Source organism: Pogoniulus pusillus, chromosome 16, assembly GCF_015220805.1.
Source record: "Pogoniulus pusillus isolate bPogPus1 chromosome 16, bPogPus1.pri, whole genome shotgun sequence".
NCBI lineage: Eukaryota > Metazoa > Chordata > Aves > Piciformes > Lybiidae > Pogoniulus > Pogoniulus pusillus.
In genome coordinates this window covers 22371925-22393740 of record NC_087279.1, presented here as the reverse complement: position 1 = coordinate 22393740, position 21816 = coordinate 22371925, and the positions used below count along the sequence as shown (strand labels likewise).

Below are 21816 nucleotides of genomic sequence, written 5' to 3'. Positions count from 1 at the left end.
GTGAGGGGAGGCTGGGGGTGTGCAGCCTGGAGGAGCCTCAGGGGAGACCTCATTGCTGTCTACAACTACCTGAAGGGAGGCTGTAGGTGGGGTTGGTCTCTTCTGCCAGGCACCCAGGGACATAACAAGAGGACACAGACTCAAGCTGTGGCAAGGCAGGTCTAGGCTGGATGTTAGGAAGTTGTTCTTGGCAGAGTGATTGGCATTGGAATGGGCTGCCCGGGGGGGGTGGTGGAGTCACCATCCCTGGCCTGGGCTGGATGAGGCACTTAGTGCCATGGTTTAGTTGATTAGAGGGTGTTAGGTGCTAGGTTGGACTCGATGATCTCAAAGGTCTTTTCCAGCCTGGTTAATTCTGCGACTCTGTGAACACCAAAGGCAGCTGGCAGGTGCTGGGGCAGTCCTAAGCTGCACACAAACCTGTCAGCAATCAAACTCCCTTATTGATGCAGTTTGTCCATGGCCGGGGTGGTGGTGCAAGTATTGCTCTGGGGGCTGTGTGCTGCCTTGTTGCTGAAGGCTCCATCAGCCCAGGCAGCTGCTGTGCCCACAGACGTGTCTGTGCCTCACTGCCAGCAGCGAATCTGCCCAAGAACACATCCACAAAGCTTTGTGCTTTCCCCAGAACAAGGAGGAGAAGCAAGGCAAGCACTCAGTGCAGGGGTGGGACAGGAGGGGCACTCGGAGCTGCCAGGGCCTTGAGGCAGAGCAGAGAGCGCTAATGGATGTGAGGGTGGGGGGGAGGCATGGCTGATAACATGCCCCAGCAGAAACATTTGCTGCTTTAGCTCTGGATTTGGAACCTGGCCATCTCAGGCATGAGGGAGGACTTTTGCCTGTTCTGCCACAGCTCTGGGGGCAGTCAAGCAGAGATGAGATGCAGGTTATCGCAGTAAATCAGGGCACAGTGGCTTGCTGGAAGGCTCTCTGCCTCCACAGACAGACATCTGCTGATAAACCAGAGCTAGAGCTAAGGGAGGGCACACCCAAAGGAGCTGGCCCTCAGCTCCAGTTCTGGATGGATCACAGATCACAGGCTCACAGCATGTCAGGGGCTGGAAGGGACCCAAAGAAATTGAGAGCAACCCCTCTGCCAGAGCAGGACCAGACAGTCTAGAACAGGTTGCACAGGAACACATCCAGACAGGGCCTGAAAATCTTAACAACCTCTCACACAGTATCACAGCATCACAGTATCACAGTATTATCAGGATTGGAAGAGACCTCACAGATCATCAAGTCCAACAGAGCTCAAGGCCAGACCATGGCACCAAGTGCCACGTCCAACCTTGCCTTGAACAGCTCCAGGGACGGCGACTCCACCACCTCCCCGGGCAGCCCATTCCAGTGTCCAATGACTCTCTCAGGGAAGAACTTTCTCCTCACCTCCAGCCTAAATCTCCCCTGGCACAGCCTGAGGCTGTGTCCTCTCGTTCTGGTGCTGGCCACCTGAGAGAAGAGAGCAACCTCCTCCTGGCCACAACCACCCCTCAGGTAGTTGCAGACAGCAATAAGGTCTCCCCTGAGCCTCCTCTTCTCCAGGCTAACCAATCCCAGCTCCCTCAGCCTCTCCTCGTAGGGCTGTGCTCAAGGCCTCTCCCCAGCCTCGTCGCCCTTTCTGGACACGCTCAAGGGCAGCCTGTTCCAGAGCTCTAGGACCTTACAGTCAAGAAACTCTTCCTCATGTTGAGGTGGAACTTCCTGTGCTGTAGTTCATACCCATTGCTCTGTCTTATCACAGGGAGCAACTGAGAAGAGTTTGTCCCCTTCCTCTTGACCCCCCCAGCCCTCAGATATTTATAACCATTGATTAGATCTCCTCTCAGTCTTCTCTTCACCAGACCAAACAGCCCCAGCTTGCTCAGCCTCTCCTCATAGGGCAGTGCTGCATTCCCTTCATCATCTTCGTAGCCTTGCGTTGGACTCTTTCAAGCAGGTCCCTGTCCCTCTTGAACTGGGGAGCTCAAAACTGAATGCAGTAGTCCAGGTGAGGTCTCACTGGGAAAGAGTAGATGGGGTGGAGAACCTCCCTTGAATGGTGCAATAATCCCCTTTCCAAAAGGGATATTAATGGGTCACAACAGTCTGGAGAGGACCACATGTTGTGGGGGCAGGGAATTCATGTGGCCGAGTCAGGAATGGAATTATTGTATTTTCCCCAAAACCCACCCCCAAAACTACATACAGAGATTAATTTAGCTTTAACTAGCAGATTCAGTTCGGTTGAGAAGATCTACAAGGATACCATAGGTAATTTGGCTATTTGGAAGTCAGAAGTTGGAGAAAGGCTAAGCTATTAAATGATAGCATTCCCCACTTAATAATAAAGCTGAGCCCAAGTTACTCACAGGTGAGTTGGCTGGCTGAAAGGAAGGGTGGTCCAGCTGCCTGTCCCCTTGCTCTCTTTCAGAGGGTCTGAGGGTCCTTAAGGCCTACTGAGCCTGCATAAAGGGTGCTAATGGGTGGAAGTCCTTCGGAGCAGAGCGCCAGGGGCTCCTGCTGCAGAGTCTATCCAGCGGGGGAGAAGTCTAAGGCGTGAATGGACTCCCAGGCAGGGGCAAACTCTAAGGCAGGAACCCCTAGGCGGGAAGTCCCCCAATATTTATGCCCCGTTCTAGCCAAAGAGCAGAGTTACCACTGCCTAGGTGCAAAGAGCACAGCCAATCCCAGCTCGATTGCAGCGCGGGCACTGCCCGTGTCCCCCCTTCTTCACGCCTGCAGGGCAGGGTGGGGGGGAACAGGTCTTTTCAGGCCTTTTCCTCTCCCATTCAAACCACAGAGGGAGAGGAATTTAGGGGTATACAGGACTCCAGGACATGAGCCAGCAGTGTGCCCAGGTGGCCAAGAGAGCCAGTGGCATCCTGGCCTGCATCAGGAATGGTGTGGCCAGCAGGAGCAGGGAGGTCATTCTGCCCCTGTACTCTGCACTGGTTAGACCACACCTTGAGTCCTGTGTTCAGTTCTGGGCCCCCCAGTTTAGGAGGGACATTGAGATGCTTGAGCGTGTCCAGAGAAGGGCGACAAGGCTGGGGAGAGGCCTTGAGCACAGCCCTACGAGGAGAGGCTGAGGGAGCTGGGATTGGTTAGCCTGGAGAAGAGGAGGCTCAGGGGTGACCTTATTGCTGTCTACAACTACCTGAGGGGTGGTTGTGGCCAGGAGGGGGTTGCTCTCTTCTCTCAGGTGGCCAGCACCAGAACAAGAGGACACAGCCTCAGGCTGTGCCAGGGGAGATTTAGGCTGGAGGTGAGGAGAAAGTTCTTCCCTGAGAGAGTCATTGGACACTGGAATGGGCTGCCCGGGGAGGTGGTGGAGTCGCCGTCCCTGGAGCTGTTCAAGGCAGGACTGGACGTGGCACTTGGTGCCATGGTCTAGCCTTGAGCTCTGTGGTAAAGGGTTGGACTTGATGATCTGTGAGGTCTCTTCCAACCGTGATAATACTGTGACTGTGATACTGTGATACCGTGGTGGAGAGGGAAAGAGTTTATGGGCAGGTCTTTAATAGTAGATCTCCACCATCAACTGACTGAGAGACAGCTCCCAGCTGAGCATTGCTTGGAAATCTGAGCTCTAATTAAAGCAGGCCTTGGATCTCATCATTCTTCCTGCACGCCTGGGACAATGAAATACTGACTGGTGCATCTGTTCTCTCTGTGTGTGTGTCTGCTTGACGCAAATAAGGCAGAAGTCTGTAAATACATCAAAAACCATACTTTATTTTATGTATAGCAATACAATTTACATATTAAATAACACTATAATAGAATGATCTGATATAGTTCAACAGAACAAAAAAAAAAGAAGATTCTTCAAGTTACAAAACCCCCCTGAAACGGAAAAAAAAACCCACCCTAAACCCCAAACTGAACAAAAAAATCTCCCTCAAAACCCTCCCTCCCACCCTCTCCCCAAACCAAACACCACATTTGTTTATTTTTTTTTGTTTTGTTTTTAATCTTCTTTTTTTTGTTTCCTGAATGGATCAATGAGACAAACGTATCCAGTGACTGGGCTAAGTCTAACTCCTATTGCACACACTGACAATGGAATCCAAACCAAAAATGGAACCCAAAAAAAAAATGATTTAATATATATAGATATATTAAAAAGAAATGAAATCCAACTTTCACAATCACTGCCCCCAAGAAATGACATGTGTGGAAATCTGTTTGTTGAGGGGTTTTGTTTTTGCTTTGGAGTGGGATGATGGTGTCTCACTACCTGGGTACACAGAAGGTATGTAGTTCACATAGCCACCACAGTAACTAGGAAGGAGGTGAAACTAGAAAAAAATTAGCTTTATATGAAAATATAAAATTCTATGATTATATACCATAGATACAAAGTTCCCAGAAGATGCTTATCCAAGCAACAAAATATTTACAGGTTTAATGACTTTGCTAGTTTAAAAATGAAAGAAAAGAAGACAGGGAGTAGAGAAGGGGAATGCTTCGGTCCTTAGAAACGATGGCTGCTTGCTAGTTTCAAATGTTCTAACAAAAACCCAACCAAAAAGGTCACTACCCCAAATGTTGGAGAGTTGTGACGTTGTATAAAATTGACTATCTCCTCTTTTGGAGACGTTTTAGTATTCTTTAAAACTCAAGACATTGTTCTTGAAATTAATTCTCCTCTGTAGAAAACGCTTCCCTTTGCAAATAGTTAACAAAAACACTAAAAACAGTTTGACAGCTAAGACAAAGTAGAGGCCAAATCTTTTCATTACACTTCCTTCTCTTTATTTCTTGTTGTTGTTGTTCTGTTCCTTCTCCTTCAATCATAGAATCATAGAATTAGCCAGGTTGAAAGAGACCTCCAAGATCATCCAGTCCAACCTAGCACCCAGCCCTAGACAATCAACCAGACCATGGCACTAAGTGCCTCATCCAGGCTCATCTTGAACACCTCCAGGGACAGCGACTCCACCACCTCCCTGGGCAGCCCATTCCAATGCCAATCACTCTCTCTGACAACAACTTCCTCCTAACATCCAGCCTAGACCTCCCCCAGCACCAACTTGAGACTGTGTCCCCTTGTTCTGTTGCTGCTTGCCTGGCAGAAGAGACCAACTCCACCTGGCTACAACCTACCTTCAGGTAGTCGTAGACAGCAATAAGTAAAGCCAATGTAGTTCACATTGTTAGGATGGCAACAAAGAGAAGAGCAGCAAAGGGATAACAATAAGAGTTGAGTTACATCTGTAGGGAAAAGGGGGAAACAAACCAAACCCTAACCAAAAGCAAAACCAGGGAAATAAAAAGGAAAAAAGGATAGAAAAAAACCCTCACTGCAGTGGATTAACAAATGGGTATCTTCCCTTCATATAAAAATTCACTGGCACCACTTGAACAGAAACTTCAGCAGACAAGATCTGATGTCAAAAGACATGAATTTGAGAGCGACTGCTAAACCTTTAAGACAACTAGCTTTAAGTTTTATTGGTTTTGTTTTGTTCCTTGTTTAAATCAAGTTGGTTTTGTTCTGCTGAGAATTAGTAGTAGGCATCTTTGGTAGAATTGGTATTGATAAGTTTGGTTTTTTTTTCAGCTTTGAAATAAAATACATCAGCTCAAAGGGAAAGAAAGATTAATAAGAAGGCAGTTGTGCTGTGTCATATTCTTCTCCTAATGTTCCAATGTGTCACTCTGGGTTCAAGCCATTCGAGCAGTCAGAAACTGGATAAACAACTGAAAGTTTGCAGATCCTGTAAATGATTCCACTAACCTAGAACAGACCCACAGTACAGCAATGGTCACACACCAGGAGTATTTGAAGGGGCTTGGACTTTTGTGTTTCCTGTTCCTAAATTCATGTTTGGAAAAGAGACACTAATGTGAAATTCTAGGGACAAAGGCTGTTCAGAATTAATCTTCTTTAGACCTTGGCCCTGCAGAAGAATTGGTGCTTAGCCTGCACAGCTGAGCAGTCCTGCTGCCTCTCCCAGACCTGCCTGCTGATGCCAAGGAGTGTTGGTAGGGTGGGGCACTCGCCCAGGTATTTTAGCTAGGAGGCTGCCACAGCAGCTTTCCAGGCATTCCATCTTGGAAAGCTTGGCAGCTTTCCTGGGCTCAACGCACAGAAGTCTCTTATGCCTTTCCCGTGGTCTGCAGGCGCAGTACACATGCAAGACATGGAGCAATGCTAAATGCAGACTGGGGTACTTCAGGCCTTCCTTTCCTTGTTTCTCAGGGCTGGTGCTGAGGACCACGTTTCATGGCAATGGGTTCTCTCAGGTTGCAGGCCTGCACATGGTCTGGGAACTTCTGCTGCTTGAAAGACATCCCAGTCAAATGCCAGGGAGTGGTACGGTGCAGAGGAGGGGGTGGGGTATGTCAGTGTGACAAAAGCAAAGTGGCAAAATGCAGAGAGAGGGACTTTGGCCAGACACTCATCAGAGCATCACGGCACACATCTCTGAACACAGACTTGCTCCTTCTGTCAGTCTCCCTCGGTCCCAGGGAAGGGAGCAAATCCATGTAAGAGAGCAGAACTGCAGCTGCTTACAGTAGGGTAGATTTGGCTCTTCCACACCCTTAATCCTGACCTTCACGAATGACTCCTAGCTTCATCCACTGCAAGCCTAATGCCCTGCTAGTAGCTACTGGCTATCTGACTGTCAGCACAGCACTTCACACTCAGCTTGAGCCTCCTTAAGGAAAAAAAAAAAAATCCATGGAGAACTCATAGAACATCAGTGTCAATTATTTCCCTGTGGATTAACCCCCAAGCAGGTATTTCAGGTGTGGAAAAACGGCAAAGCAAATGCATGGATTTCCAAAGCATCTACCAAAGTTCAAGCCCCACAGCCTTCTAGCACTGCTCTTTAAAAACTGAGAAGGTAAGGGATCAAACCAGGATATTCAGGCAATGTGTCATGAACCAGTTATCTTCCATCATGCCAGTGACATGAAAAGTAATCAGCTGAAAGTACTCAACAAATCCAACCCTCTTGATGCCTGCAGTAATCTTTGTGTCACTTAGTGCCTGTCAGGGTTTGGATCCTTAACTTCTCCCTACACCCCCCCAGGAACTTAAGTAGTTCAGATTGAACTGATCCAACTCATCAAAGTCCCTTTGTACTACTGGCCAGAATTGTCTAGGGCTGGGATCACTACTGGAGGAAAAAGAGGGGACTCCTCAGCTTTAATGCTGATGCACAGTGGTCAGCAGACCACTCAGCAAAACCTTCCAGCCCTTCCAGGCGGCAGAACTTCAAACATTAGTTAAGCAGTTCTCATTACTGGGTTGCAGGCCAGTCTTAACCCCTAGCAGACATGAACTGACTGCCTCCTCGGTGCTGCGTTGTCCCAGCTGCAAAGGGGATGCAAAGTACAAAGCATTCTTTGGAATCATTTTGTGCATCTTTTATTTGGAACAGCTGGTGCTGGACATGGGATTTTCCTTCCTGAAACCACAGCTATATTGTACTGTTCAGCAGTAGCAGTTCTTTGGATCACTTGGATGGAGGGATTCAACAGACTGAAAAGTGAAAGGTGACTGTAAAGAGTTGCTGATGAATTCTTAAATACTTTGGTGCTGGAATTAACAAAGTGTATCCATACTAGGACATCTTTCCCTTATTAAAAAGCAAAGGCCAGATGTTAGCACACAGCAGTTTGCACACCTCCTCTGCTCTCAGCGAGGCTGCATCAGCTCACTACCTCTCGAGGTTCCAAACCAAAATACCTACTCTCAATGTAACCTTAAGCAGTTTGCTTTCAGCTTCCTTGTGTGTGAAAATGCACAGAACCTTTCTCTTAGCTTAGCTTCCTCCTTGCCCTCCCCTTCAACAAAAAGAATCATAGAATCAACCAGGTTGGAAGAGACCTCCAAGATCATCCAGGCCAACCTAGCACCCAGCCCTATCCAGTCAACCAGACCATGGCACTAAGTGCCTCATCCAGTCTTTTCTTGAACACCTCCAGGGACAGAGACTCCACCACCTCCCTGGGCAGCCCATTCCAACGGTTTTGCCTTGCCAAATGTCTATTTCAGTGAGAGTGGACTGGCAAAAATGAGTAGGTTTACATTTAAATGGAAAAAAAAAAACCCAACCCAAACCAGAAGAAAATGCTGGAACGTTTTGACAGCTCCTGAAAAATCACAATGCATGTTTTGTGCAGCTGAAATGAAAGAGACTAACGCTAGCCGTAAGGGATAGTAGTGCCTTCATCTGGGCACCAAGCATCAGGATGGATGAATTGACACATTTCCTTCTCCAGGCAGATTCAGTGACCCTTCCCTACTCAGCTGAGCTACGAAGATCATGATTAGCTTTGACTTCCAGGAGGATTAAGCACATGCTTACTCCTTTTGTTAAACAGAGATGGACCTTGTTGTAGGGTGCCAAAGCCAAAGGGAGCCAGTGAGGATATATACTTAAATGCTCCAAACCGGAGTCCAATTATTCATATTGCCTAGGGGAAAGCATTTTATTGGCCTTGGAGGGAGAACACAACAGGCTAGGGTGGTGCTAAAGAATTAGTCTGGCAAAAAAAAAAAGAGGGAGAATGTAACTTTATAGGTAGTTTTTTTTTATTAGTTTGCTTCACCAGTAAATATGGATCAGTACTTTATGTTTTAGCACTAAAGTATGAAAATTACACACCTGTAAAAATGGCATCTAACAGTTATGAAATTAAGAAACGCCTGTCATCATGTAACATACCATTAGGTGTGAGGTCATAGGCAAGAAATAGTAAGGAAATTAATGTGTTTAAAATATTGAATAGCTTAGTAATGTAAAATATTGCTCCCCTTCAATATATCTGGAAACAGGTCTGATTTGGGGGGGGGGGTGTAGTAGATTTCTGGCTGTATTGGCTCTGATGAGAGTGAAATGAAAACACTTTGCCATCGCAGGGCTGGTTGAAAACTCAAATTGCCATTTTTTTTCTGGCTAGGTGGGGAAGCTGTGACATTTTAAACCCCAGACCTATCACTGCGTCCCTCATATCAATTACACCTCATTGGTAATTCTCTTGTAGGTAATTTATGTACTCCATGTGAAGCAAGTCTTAGGCCTGTAAGTGTACGAAACAGCAACTGGAAATGATACAGAAGGAATTGTTTCAGCTCCACAAGGCTACTCCACCTTCACTCTAGCTAATCATCACCTGCCACTTTTGTCACCAAAGGATGAACACTGCTCATCCCCTCCACTGGAATGCAGAATACCATTAGCAAAACTGTGACATGATCATTAAAATAATAAATATGGTATGAAGGGGTAGAGTATTTGTCGTAGAGAGAATCCATCTGGCCCTAGCATTCAAGATTTAAGATTGGAGGGGTCACTGTAGTTAGCAAAACTTCACTGCATGTAGACGAAAGAGAAAAAAGCAGATGCTTGTTGTCATGGAATGTCACATCAGGGCTTGTCTTGTATTAGGATATTATAGGCAGTAACACTGATCATATAGTGCAAACTAGATAAAATTGCGTTTCACTGTGTGAAATAAACAGAGGTGCAAATGCTCAGTAGGATACCATTAAGACATAAAATGGCAAAAAATAAATATCAAAACTTTTATCAGTGTAAAAAAGTAATTGGGTTATTGTATAACCTAGAGTCTGGCAAAAAAGGCCTCAAAAAAGTTCGCTCAGTCTTCAGAAGTTCTACAAATTAAGTGCCTTTTCAGGTTTCCAATTAGACAAGAGACTCCATGCTTTCTGCGGGATCGGATTCGTCACTGGCCATCACAGCACCGTTTTTGTCCAGTGTCATGGGACCATTTCCGTTTTCCTTAGTGCTGACCAAGCTTAGCATTGCCTTATAAAGAAACTGGTACTGTTCCTGGAAAAGAAAGGACAGGTGATTTCAATCCTTTCGTAATGTTCATAAATCAGTGGCACTTCACATTTGGCATTTCCAAGGAAGGGCACAGAAATTCATTACTAGAAGCATGCGTACAGCAAAGGACAAGACCTGGGCAGCAATTACCTCTGTTAGGCTGGTTTAACTCTGTCAACCCCAAACCTCCAGTTTTGGGCAGATGATATTACTCCTGATACATTATTAAACATTATAGGAGGGCAGGACAGTGCCTGAGCCCTAGATCTGGCAGAGCCATGCACTGAGGCAAGGGTGCTGCACACTGAGTTAACAGTATCACAGTATCACACAGTATCATTAGGGTTGGAAGAGACCTCACAGATCATCAAGTCCAACCCTTTACCACAAAGCTCAAGGCTAGACCATGGCACCAAGTGCCACGTCCAACCTTGCCTTGAAGTGCCCCAGAGATGGCGACTCCACCACCTCCCCGGGCAGCCCATTCCAGTGTCCAATGACTCTCTCAGTGAAGAACTTCCTCCTCACCTCAAGCCTAAGGTCAGGTTTAAATAGCAGAGCTTAACTTACCTGACCACACTAGGTCAGGTTTAAATAGCAGAGCTTAACTTACAGGGCTGGCAGGGGATGATGACAAGCTGAAAGGCCACTCTCAGCTAGAGCTGCCTGAACAGTGCCCCTCCCCCCATCTCTGTACAAGAAATAAGCTTAACTGCAGGGCAGAGACTTACAGTGTGGGTTTGAGGTGTATAACAAAAGACAACCATACAAAACCAGCCCAAGTGTGAGTTCTGCTTGGTACAGTTGCAGTAGGGCTTGCTAACACATGCAACATGTGTTTTGGTTCATGCTTTTTGGTCTCAGATGAAAACCTTGCAAACTACCCATTTATATTCCATTTAAAGACTTACAATGTCTGTAAATACTCCAGGCCGCATCAGATTTATCATCTTTGCCACCTGGAAAACATCGACAGCATTTTCATTCTCCAGCTGCTGGGACAGGGTGGTAAGGGCACATAGCGTTCCTGCTGACACAGCTCCATACCTGCAAAACCACCCAAAATGCTGTTACTCAGAACCACACACGAGCACAAACACAGAGTCATGAACACGTTGATGCATGTGGTGGGAGGTCCAATTTATACCTCAAATACATACCCAAGACCTGTCCTAAACACCTGCCTGAATACCCACCTTGCCCTCCCCCACCCCTTCTTTCTGGGTTGAAGAAAGCAGGCAAAGGCTTGGTGCCTCTCAGTCTATCACAGCCAACATATTTGGCCTTGCTTTGCAGCCTGCTTTGCCTTTGGTAAACACAGGTCACAGATGGTAGGTATGTGCATCTCCCTTTGTTGGTGACATAACTTAGGACTGGTTCCAGGGGTGTTTTGTCTGTTGCTGTTGGTCACTGACACTCATCAAAATGCCTCAACCCCTAGCCAACTTGTTTGTTTGCTGCTGCCACCTTTGTTTTGTCTGCTACCCGTTTGCCTTGCATGCCTTGCACTGCCTAGCTGGGGACTTGCCTCCCCCATGAAAGGCAGCCCTGACCCTGCCTGTCTTCCACGCTGAGCCAAGGGACTGGAACAGCTTGCCCCACACTGGGATATAGTTGCCCAGTTGAGCTCAGCCAAACCCATGTCTGTGTACCTCTGGCCAGGTCTAGGTGACAACCTAGCAACAAGTTGCACCAGACGCTGCTCCAGACCGAGGGCTGACTCTGTTGCTATACACAGCACCCAACTGGACTGCTTCAGCCTGCAAACCTGAATCCTGCTTTGCCCAAGTGGCTGAGCACTTTGATGACCTCCTGAGAGCTACAGAAGACTTGCCTTGTGTTCATAGATCTTCCCAGATCTGCTCAATCTGAGCTACACAAGCAGCAAAGCCCCACTGCACCATCACCGCGTGGAAGGCCACCACGGGGCTGGGACTATATTCTTCCTCCTTTATACTTCTATGTATACTTTTGGATTACAAATACTGAGACTCTAACCAGTGAGTAAACTAACTCCCTTGGCTGAGCTTTGTGAAAGTTTAAACAGCAGTTTGTGCTCCAAGACTCTCCAGTTGTAAACATTTCCTAAAGCCTTTCCTAAACCATGTAAATTTAACCTGACTTTATAGATACATCCTGCAAAAGTAGTTTTACCAACCACATAACAGAATCTTTCTGTGTTCATTGTAAATAAGTCTGGGGACATTTTCTTTATCTAGTTAATAAACTACTTGATAATTTTTGTATTGGCCTCATCACAAGTCACTTCTAACCCAGGTTCAGAACCATCCTTAACACTGTAGTCTTAATTCATAGAATCAGAATCATAGAATCAGTCAGTGTGGGAAGGGAACACAAGGATCATCTAGTTCCAACCCCCCCTGCCATGCCCAGGGACACCTTACCCTAGAGCAGGCTGGCCAGAGCCCCATCCAGCCTGGCCTTAAACACCTCCAGCCATGGGGCCTCAACCACCTCCCTGGGGAACCCATTCCAGGCTCTCACCACTCTCATGCTCAACAACTTCCTCCTCATGGCCAGTCTGAACCTACCCACCTCCAGCTTTGCTCCATTCCCCCTAGTGCTGTCACTCCCTGATATGCTGAAAAGTCCCTCCCCAGCTTTTTTGTTGGCCCCCTTCAGATACTGGAAGGCTACAATAAGGTCACCTGAGAGCCTCCTCTTCTCCAGACCGAACAGTATTTGCCTACTGTAATTCACCTTTGTGTCTATTAAATGCTCGTTTGCTACTGGCTAAGTTTGAGTCACTTGAATCTCTAGGAGAAATTCGGTGGCACACCAGTCAGGTCAGGATGTCTGCAGCATTCAGCCCCGAGAGCTGTATCAGCAGCAGAACGTGAGCCACTTCAGAACACCCAGTGCAACCCTGAAATCAGTTCTCAGATGGCACTCGGACTTTGAAAGCACCTGCATTATAGCCGAGTGGATTTGAAATTCATTAGTGGGAGCTCAAGCAAAACACAAACGATTAGAGAGAAATGAGACTCTGCCTCTTCCTCCACATCTGACAATTACAGAAGACTAACAACGGCTACGAGGTGCTCACCAGCAAACGGGGCACAGCTCAAAAAGTCTTCCTCAGGTCTGACTCATCGGCAAAAGGCAGCAGCCCTGAGCTGGGCACCCAGGAGACATTACCAATTCTGAAGAGTTGAGCTGTGCTGTCACTTCCTAAGAACCTGAGCAGCGGTTATTCGTCAGGAGCACAACTCAACGTGTGCCTGAGATACTGCTCAGGTAGAAATCTCACTGCTGCTAAATCTCTGGGCACGTCTGAATCACAAGAGCAGCACTGGGGCATGGCACAGAGGACTCCAAGCAGCAAGGGCTGTGTGCTAGTTTGAAGCTAGTTACAATGTTTTGGTGAGAACTAGATCACAGGCTGTGAAAGGCAAACAAGGGTGACGTCTACTGCACTCATAGGCTTGCTGAGATGCATAAGAACAGGAGTATAAACATAGATAAGGCAGCTCAAGCACAGCCTGAGCTCTGAGCTGCACTTCTCTCTAACCTCACTCTCCATCTCTCTGATTAATCCACTTTGCTTCCTAACCCCCTGGCTGAACCTCCATTCTTCCTTGGGGCACAAGGCAACATCTAGGGTAAGGCAGGGGGGTGGGAGAAGGTGGAGGGGCAGTTAGGAGCCCCTCCTGGGGACTCAGGTTTCTGGGAGGGCTGTTGTGTTTCTGCATTACCTTTTACCTTGTCTATCTCTGTCTCTAACTGTCTATACTGTAACTATCTGCTTGTCTATTGTGCTAGCTGTAAATATAAGCTTCATTCAATTTCCAGAGCTGGCTGAGTCTAGTCTGGGTGATTTCCAAAGTTGGGGGGGAGGGGCAGGGAACACCCAAACCATCACAGGCTGGAAAGAGTTTCTGAAGAGCCTTCACTCTCCTCTGCTCTCCCAGTACTCTAGAGACCAAAGCTGTGTCCTGGCTGTGCTCTGTGACTTAGGGAAGCCTGTGTCCAGATAGGCTGGAGGTTGAGCAGGGAGAAATTGAATGAAATTCAACAGGGGCAAGTGTAGCATCTTGCACCTGGGAATGAACAACCCCACAGATCAGTACAGGTTGGGGACTGACCTGTTAGAAGGCACTGAAGGGGAAGAGTATCTGGAGGGTCCTAGTTGATGGGAGGCTGATCATGAGCCAGCAATGTGCTCTTGTGGCCAGGAGGGCCAATGCCATTCTGGGGTGGATTTGAAGTGGTTTGCTTAGTAGATCAAGAGAGGTTCTGCTCCTCCTCTACTCTACCCTGGTGAGCCCATATCTGGAGTACTGTGTCTCAAGCAGTACTGTGTCCCTCTTGAACTGGAGGGCCAGAACTGCTTGAGAGAGTCCAGTGCAGAGCCACAGAGATGATGAAGGGAATGGAACATCTCTCTTATGAGGAGAGCCTGAGGGAGCTGGGGCTGTGCTGCCTGGGAAAGAGGAGACACAGAGATGACCTCACCAATGGTTATAAATATGTAAAGGTGAGTGGCAGGAGGCTGGAGCCAGGCTCTGCTGTGTGATGCCCAATGACAGCACAGGGGGCAATGGGTGGAAGCTGAGACATAGGAAGTTCCATGGAAACCTAAGGAGGAATTTTTCCCCTGTGAGGGTGACAGAAGACTGGAACAGGCTGCCCAGGGGAGCTGTGGAGTCTCCCTCTCTGGAGATATTCAAGACCCATCTGGATGTGTCCCTGTGTGATCTGGTACGGGTGATCCTGCTCTGCAGGGGGCTTGGACTGGGTGAGTTTTGGAGGTCCCTCCCAGCCCCTGACATTCTGTGATTCTGTAGATGTGCCCAGCTGTAAATAGGGACATCAGTGCTGACCTGCTCTGTAAAGTGCTCAGAGAAGCAGAGAGGAAAACTGAAATAATCAGCAAGAGCTGCAGTGCCATCTGGTACTGTAAGATTACCGCTCAGATTTTCCACAGCACTCCTGTGGAAACCATGACATATGCTGACTCCATTTCATATGGGTTTTGCAAACTCAATTTGCCTAGATATAGGAAGCAGAAATCAGATCACAAGAGATCTGCTGTATTTGATGAAGAGTCTATAGAAAGGCTCCTGCATCACTGGAGAGATGGCTGTGACTGGTCATCTACAGGGACAGAGGACAAAATGGACAGTGCCTGTGCCTGGTAGGACACAACTAAATGCCTCTGAGGGTCTAATGGCCTTATTTTCACTTGGGCTGATAACCTCCAGCTCCCAGCAATCAGAAGGCTCCTCTGGTGGAAGATTATTCAGCAGATCTTAGTCTCTAGCTGCCTACATATGGGCAGTTATATTTAAAGATCTTGACAACTGCCTCAAGTTGGAATTTCTGAATGTCTTTGCAATGCTGTTACTGAGTTCATCCTACCATGTACTGCCTAAATACCACATGAATTTCCTATCTGCAAACCCATAGAGTTGGAATTAATCTGCAGATGTAATTATTAGTGGATTATGTGACATAGTTGTTGCACGTAGAAAAGGGAAATCTTCATTTTCAGCTACATTTGCTTAGGCTCCAGTAAAAAAAAAAAAAGCAGAATCCACATTATGTGTTTAGGCAGAAAAATAAAATCATTGAATAGGACAAATAAACAAAAAAAAAAAAGTAATTTAGAGAAAGAATGACTCAGCACTGTTAGGAATGTGATTTTGATTATTATATATATATAAAATATCTTTTTTTTGGCTTAGCATGAAATGCCCAAATCAATAATGGTTCTAATTTTGTAAAACATAATCTTAAATACTGCAAGGGTAGCAAAACCTCACTTCAGACTACCCACAGCATGAATATTAAAACTAGCTTGGAATTAATCAGTGCTTGCAAAAAGCAACAGAGCTTACACTGCGCACAAGCCTTACAAGGAGAGGCTGAGGGAGCTGGGGGTGTGCAGCCTGCAGAAGAGGAGGCTCAGGGCAGAGCTCATTGCTGTCTCCAACTACCTGAAGGGAGGTTGTAGCCAGGTGGGGTTGGGCTCTTCTCTCAAGCACCCAGGGACAGAACAAGAGGACATAGTCCCAAGCTGCACCAGAGCAGTTTCAGGCTGGATGTTAGGAAGAAATTCTTCACAGCAAGAGTGATTGCCATTGGAATGGGCTGCCCGGGGAGGTGGTGGAGGCACCATCCCTGGCCTGGACTGGATGAGGCACTTAGTGCCATGGGTTAGTTAATTAGAAAGTGTTAGGTGATAGGCTGGCCTCGATGATCTCAAAGGTCTTTTCCAACCTGGTTAATTCTGTGATTAGCATAGCAGGAGATGGTGGGAAAAAACTACTTGCTGCAGACCCAGGCACCATTTGCAGGAGTTGGTTGGGGAAAACCTGTTGCAGCAGCAACACTCTGGTGTGAAGTGAAAGCTCCCCCAGCAGCAGATCCGAGGTTGTGATCGCACATCAGTACAAAGGCTGATCTGGCCACTGCAATACTGGGGTGTGGTGACAACATGTTTGTACAGAAGGTGAAGATTTCCAAGACTTCCCCACTGAGTGTTTTGTGTAGCAATGACAAAACACCTAACAGGGCTGTGGGTGCAGCAGCTGCTTACACTGGCTCAGTGTCTGCTCTACGGGCAACTCGAGTAGTGTCAGAAATTGGGCTTCTGTGGGATTTTAACAGCACAATGACCCTGGGAAGTGCTCTGCCCACCAGGATGTCTTCAAAGAGATCCTGTTACACCTAGGCTCCAGCTTTACTATTATATTTTGCAGCTCCATAATATGTGCAAAATAATAATGGGCAATGCAGTATTTAGTGCCCTTGTAATGGGGCACTCAAGCATAGCTGGCAAGACAATGCTCAGCACTGCACTACAAGAGAGACAATACTGGGGCATGCTGGCCCTCTGTTAGTTGGCTCCTTCCCTCCTGCTTGGCGTCATATGGGCCCCTTGGAGTGTTTTTTGAGGAAGGAGGAGGAAAAATAAATCTGCTGTCATTAAAACTGGACCCCTTTTCACAAGAGACTCCTGCTGCTCATTGCCAGACACAGCTGAGACGAGCTTGTTCTGTCTTACATACACCTGAGGTGCTAGACTGGAGCTCAGGCTGTTTCCTTCAGCCCATATTGGGCTGCATAGAGTCTTATCTGAAACAGGTTGTAGTATTTGTATTGTATGCTTACAGGTGCAAAAGAGTCCAAAATGTTTACAAAGCAAATGGCCTCACATTCTGAGTCCATCTAACATTATGACCAATGTAAAAATGTCACTAAGCAAAACGTATTTGGCCTCAGATGCCACTTGAAAGCACATCTCTGGAAATGTAAGCATCTTGAACTTGTTCCCTATAGCAGTAAACCCACCCACTCCATGCAAGAATAGACATCACCCCTAACAAGTGTTCTGTGGCTGAGTAACTCCTTGAACATACAAATAGGAGTAAAAAGATGACATACTCATCATGAACTATGGTGGGGCCATCCCTTGTTAAGGCCTCTTCCTTGATTACATTGATAAGTTCAAAGGTACTGCTTATGGGAGCATCTGGGTTTGGCCATTTAGGACACTGAAAGTGGCGGACTTCCAGAACGTAGTCATCCTGTAACAAAAGAGCAGCCTGGGTGTTAGCTACTTCAGTTTAACATTTATCCACTCCAGGTAGAAAGAGGGAAGTGCCTCACTACCAACTGAAGAGATGCCTTCTTCTTCCAAACAGTTTGTGTAGGAAGAAGACAGACACGCAACGCTGGCATCCCTTACAGTGAAATAATGCAGCTTTAACAAAATGTTCAACTGAGAAAAGCTTCTGTGTTTTGAGTCCAGGGCTTATAGCCATAGAAACCTACCTCAGAGACCTTACAGCCCAAAAGTCAAACAAGAGAAGACCAAGCAAAGAATTAAAATTTAAAAGGGCTTTCAAACAAAGGTTTTACAGCAAAATGCAGTTGCAGTCTAGACGGTGAACTAGAGGTAGGTTTAGAGCTCAGAAGAAACTTGCTTATGTAAACCTTTTTAATTAAGACCCCTAAATGAAGTGTAAATGCTGAATTCTACAAGCAGAAATAGAGCAATTGGGGTACTTTACAAAGAACGATTCAATCGAGTGGTTTCAAAATGAAACCCCTTCCCTTTCAAGTAATACAAACAACTAATGCTAGGATCTCGCCAGCTAGAGCAATCTACCTGCAAGCAGGCAGGAGCAAGAGCCAACAAGAATACCTCCCCCTGCCAGCAACATCCATGCACATGTGTTTGCAAGTAAATCTTTTTCCAAAGTGTTTCTGAACTCTTCTTCTGCTTCCATATTTAAATGACATCAGCAGCATTTTGGTGAAAAGCCAAGACCCACATTTGGAGCTTTATGTTACCTGGGTAGCTTCAAGGATAAAGTCATGGATGATAATTTGCTCTTCGTTAGAGAGGCACAGTCTGTCTTTGCTGATAAGGGTCACAGTAAAGGCCTCACAGTTCATAGATTCTTCACGACTTGGCCAGTACACAAACTCATCTTCTGCCTGGAGGAACGAAACAAAACAATATTGCAGCCTTTCAGATACCTTGCCTGTGACTGACAAAAATCCAGTGGATCAAAAAATTGGATTGATAAACACAGGTGATCAGGAGTTGACCTTTAAAAAAGACTTCTGTCTAAACCAAATTGACTATTGCAACAAGCAGCAAGCCTGTTGGATCCTTCCTTTGTGTATCCAAACAAGTAACATCTGCCTTTTAATTGGTTTCATAGGGAAATAGTTATCTTATATTTAACCTTTATATTATATCCTGGGTTTTATTACCACCAGCCTACAGGTTTTGCATTTAAGTCAGATATCTGTTTAGGAAAAACCTCACTGACCTTTAAAAAAAGGCACTGCTTACTATTTTTAATTTGCTTCTATTGTGATCTAATCCAAAATTCAAGGTCTGTGGATCAAGTCTAGGTAGAAGATTGATGGATACTTATGTAGGGCTTGAATTTTTAGGAGTGAAGGGGAAGGAAGAAACTCAGATATTCTTATCCTTTAAAAAAAAAATCCCTGGCTTAATGCAAGTTCTCCATCAAAACTCCTCTGCTGAAGGAACACTAAAATCTCAGCGAGACTGTGAATGGTTGAAGAAGCTCAGTGCTTAAGTAGCCTAACTGACAGGATGTAGATAACATCCTGTCAAAGCTATTCCTTAGAAACATAACTGTGAATTCCTAATTTACTGCAGAGAAAGGAAATTAGGCTCTGTCACCACACACATGCAAAGCCTGTTCCTCCTCCTGGGCTTTACGGGGTCTGCTGTCCCTGCGGCATAAGCAGAGAGGCTACCCTGGCAGCATGCACAGCACTGTGAACAGCCCGTGAGAAAACACGAGCTGCAAATCTTCTTCATCCTGCTGAGGCCATGAGCACGTCTCCAAAGCAGGCTTATTTCTGTGGGCCTGGAGCTTTGATGCACATGATGTGCAAAATGCTGCTTATTCTGAGAGTGAGACTTAGAGTCCTGTGTCCCCTGAGCGCCCTGACAACTCTGCCCTCAAAAAGCAGAGGGGCCAGCAAGCAGTGGACTATCGCTGGGTGCTGGGGGAGTGATCTCTGTGGCTACCTGACAGGTTTTCATCTTATCCTTTGGCATTAAACATGCAGCAACCTAATGCTGTCTCAGTCCCGTGCCACCCCTCCTTGCCAGCCAACACAACCCACACCGAACACTGAGCCAATGCAGAGATGCCACTGCCCTGCCCACCAGCTTCCACCCTGGGAACAGCGACGCTGAAAGGAAGGACCATGTGTCCCTGCAAGGGATGTGGCTGAGTTTAATGCTTCTCCTTTACCTTTTAACCACTATTGCTCTCCAGAGCAGTTTCATGTACTCCTAAAGACAAGATCAGTCTCTTCATTTCCACCTGACACACTTCCATTTCATTAGCACCTTCTGATTCGATCGGATTTCTCTGAATGCTCTTTGCCTTGCAGTGCCTGCAATCCCTTTCATCACACCACACATAGGAAGCATATTGACTGCTGCCTCCTTAGTAGCCCCTCATGACTGCTATTTTCTTGCTGTAATGAAGGTGTTTTCTCTTCCACTCCTGGCTACAATCGCCTGTTCACCTCGGTGATGCGTGCATGAAAAAACGAACCATTTAGTTCTTAATCCTTTTCAACGTGCCCTCTTGAGATGTGCTAGCAAATCTGGAAGTACTGATTAGCACTTCACCTGTGTCTCCTCATTCTCTCCCTCTCATTATTTCCACTTAAATTAACATAGGTGTTTGCTTTTCGCTTTCATCAAACCCAGCATTTGTAACCTTGCACAGCCACGCTCTTGTGTGGGCTGAGTCTTAACCTCCCAGGCAAATAATCACAGAATCAGCCAGACTGGAAAAGACCTCTAAGATCACCGAGTCCAACCTATCACCTAACCTTTCTAATTAACTAAACCCTGGAACTAAGTGCCTCATCCAACCTCTTCTTAAACACCTCCAGGGATGCTGACCACCACCTCCCCGGGCAGCCCATTCCAATGCCAATCAGTTTTTCTGTCAAGAACTTCTTAATAATATCCAGCCTAAACCTGACCTGGCACAGTTTGAGACTGTGTCCTTTTGTTCCATCACTGAGTGCCTGGGAGAAGAGACCAACCCCAGATGCCTATAGTCTCCTTCCAGGTAGCTGTAGAGAGCAATAAGGTCTTCCCTGAGCCTCCTCCTCTCCAGGCTGAACAATCCCAGCTCCCTTACATTCTGCTCCTTTCCAAGTCTTCACCCATGGCCACTGTGCTAGTTAGAAGCAAGCTGGAATGTTTTGGTAAAAGAACTTGATAACAGGCAGTGGAATGAAAACATGGTGTCTCCTTCTCTCACAGTTATGCTGAGAACTCTGGGAAGAAGAAGTAAACTTTCTCCATTTTGTCTTTTTCTTCTGCCTTTGCCTTCACACCTGGTCACATCTCATTAACCTTGCTCCTACTAACCTCTTGGCCGCACCTCTATTCTTCCTGAGAACTGGGGTAAGGTTGAGAGGGCTGGGGGAGGTGTTGGGGTGGTTTGAGAGCCCCTCCTGGGGACTCAGATTTCTGGGAGGGGAGTTGTGCTTTTGTATTGTTTATCCTTTGTATATTTCTGTATATAATTGTATATAACTGTATATATTGTAAATAGCTGCTTGTAAATCCTGCTAGCTGTAAATAAATTGCTTCATCTATATTCCCAGGGTCCGTCTGAGTTAGCTGGGGCAAATACAAAGTGTGTGTGGGGGGGCGGGTAAGAGCCCAAACCATCACAGCCACCCAGTAACCTCAGTGCCTTGTGTCCTACCAGCCAGGTAGCCCTTAGGAGCTCCACAGAGGTCATCATCACCAGTGTGCTGCCTGTAAGCACTGTGGTCCATCCAGCTCAGGAGGTCTTTCCCAGAGGTGAGGGCAGAAGGGGAGAGCCACAAATGGGCCCCACATCTTGGAACTTGTCTTTTGGTAACAAGCTTACAGCAACGTTTGAGACAGTGGGTCAAAACCTGAGTTTTTCTTTCCTCCAGGAAACAGCCATAGCCTGTAGGTGAGTGAGCCCGTGCTGGTGGCCAGCTGGGCTCAGTGCCTGTGGCACTGTGGAGGGAGGGACACCTTTGACTCACCAGGCTCTGGTTGTCTGGCAGCATGACGATGATCTGCGCGTTGTGATCCCAGATCATTCTCCAGAAGTCTTTAGTTGTATGTGGCAGTGGATGTTGGGTTATGATGAACTCGTTGCTCCTGTAGTAGCCCTTTTGCAGCAAAACAAACCACGCAGTTATTTACTACCTTCAATACTTTCAAAGCATTAATTTCATCTTTGGGGACACATAATGACCCTGTTTCGTTTTATTCCACAATATTTGCACACAGGCTGTAATTTTGCAGCTCCATTTTCATTCTGAAGAGTCCCTGTTGTTTTCATTTACTCTAAATCCCAGTATTTATTTGCCTGTATCTCATGGCAATACACACTCCACCTAAATGCATCTTGTGTTCAATTTTTTTTTCAGGCACCAATCTTTAATAAAACACCCTTAATAGCTTTACATTATGGGGAAAGTGTTAAAATCT

The 21816-nt window shown here is 46.5% G+C and overlaps 1 protein-coding gene across 4 annotated transcripts in view; it reads right to left on the bottom strand.

Annotated features, from left to right (window-relative positions):
• Positions 1-3694: 3694 nt before the first annotated feature.
• Positions 3695-21816, bottom strand: part of PTPRG (protein tyrosine phosphatase receptor type G) — a 623046-nt gene continuing 604924 nt past the window's right edge. For all 4 annotated transcript variants that reach the window (XM_064156968.1, XM_064156969.1, XM_064156970.1 and 1 more), the window contains 5 exons: positions 21366-21494; positions 18114-18260; positions 17202-17344; positions 10703-10838; positions 3695-9794 (listed from right to left, as the gene is read on the bottom strand). In XM_064156968.1, coding sequence (XP_064013038.1) covers positions 9648-9794; positions 10703-10838; positions 17202-17344; positions 18114-18260; positions 21366-21494 — 702 coding nt within the window. In that variant the 3' untranslated portion in view covers positions 3695-9647. The remainder of the gene's footprint in view (positions 9795-10702; positions 10839-17201; positions 17345-18113; positions 18261-21365; positions 21495-21816) is intronic.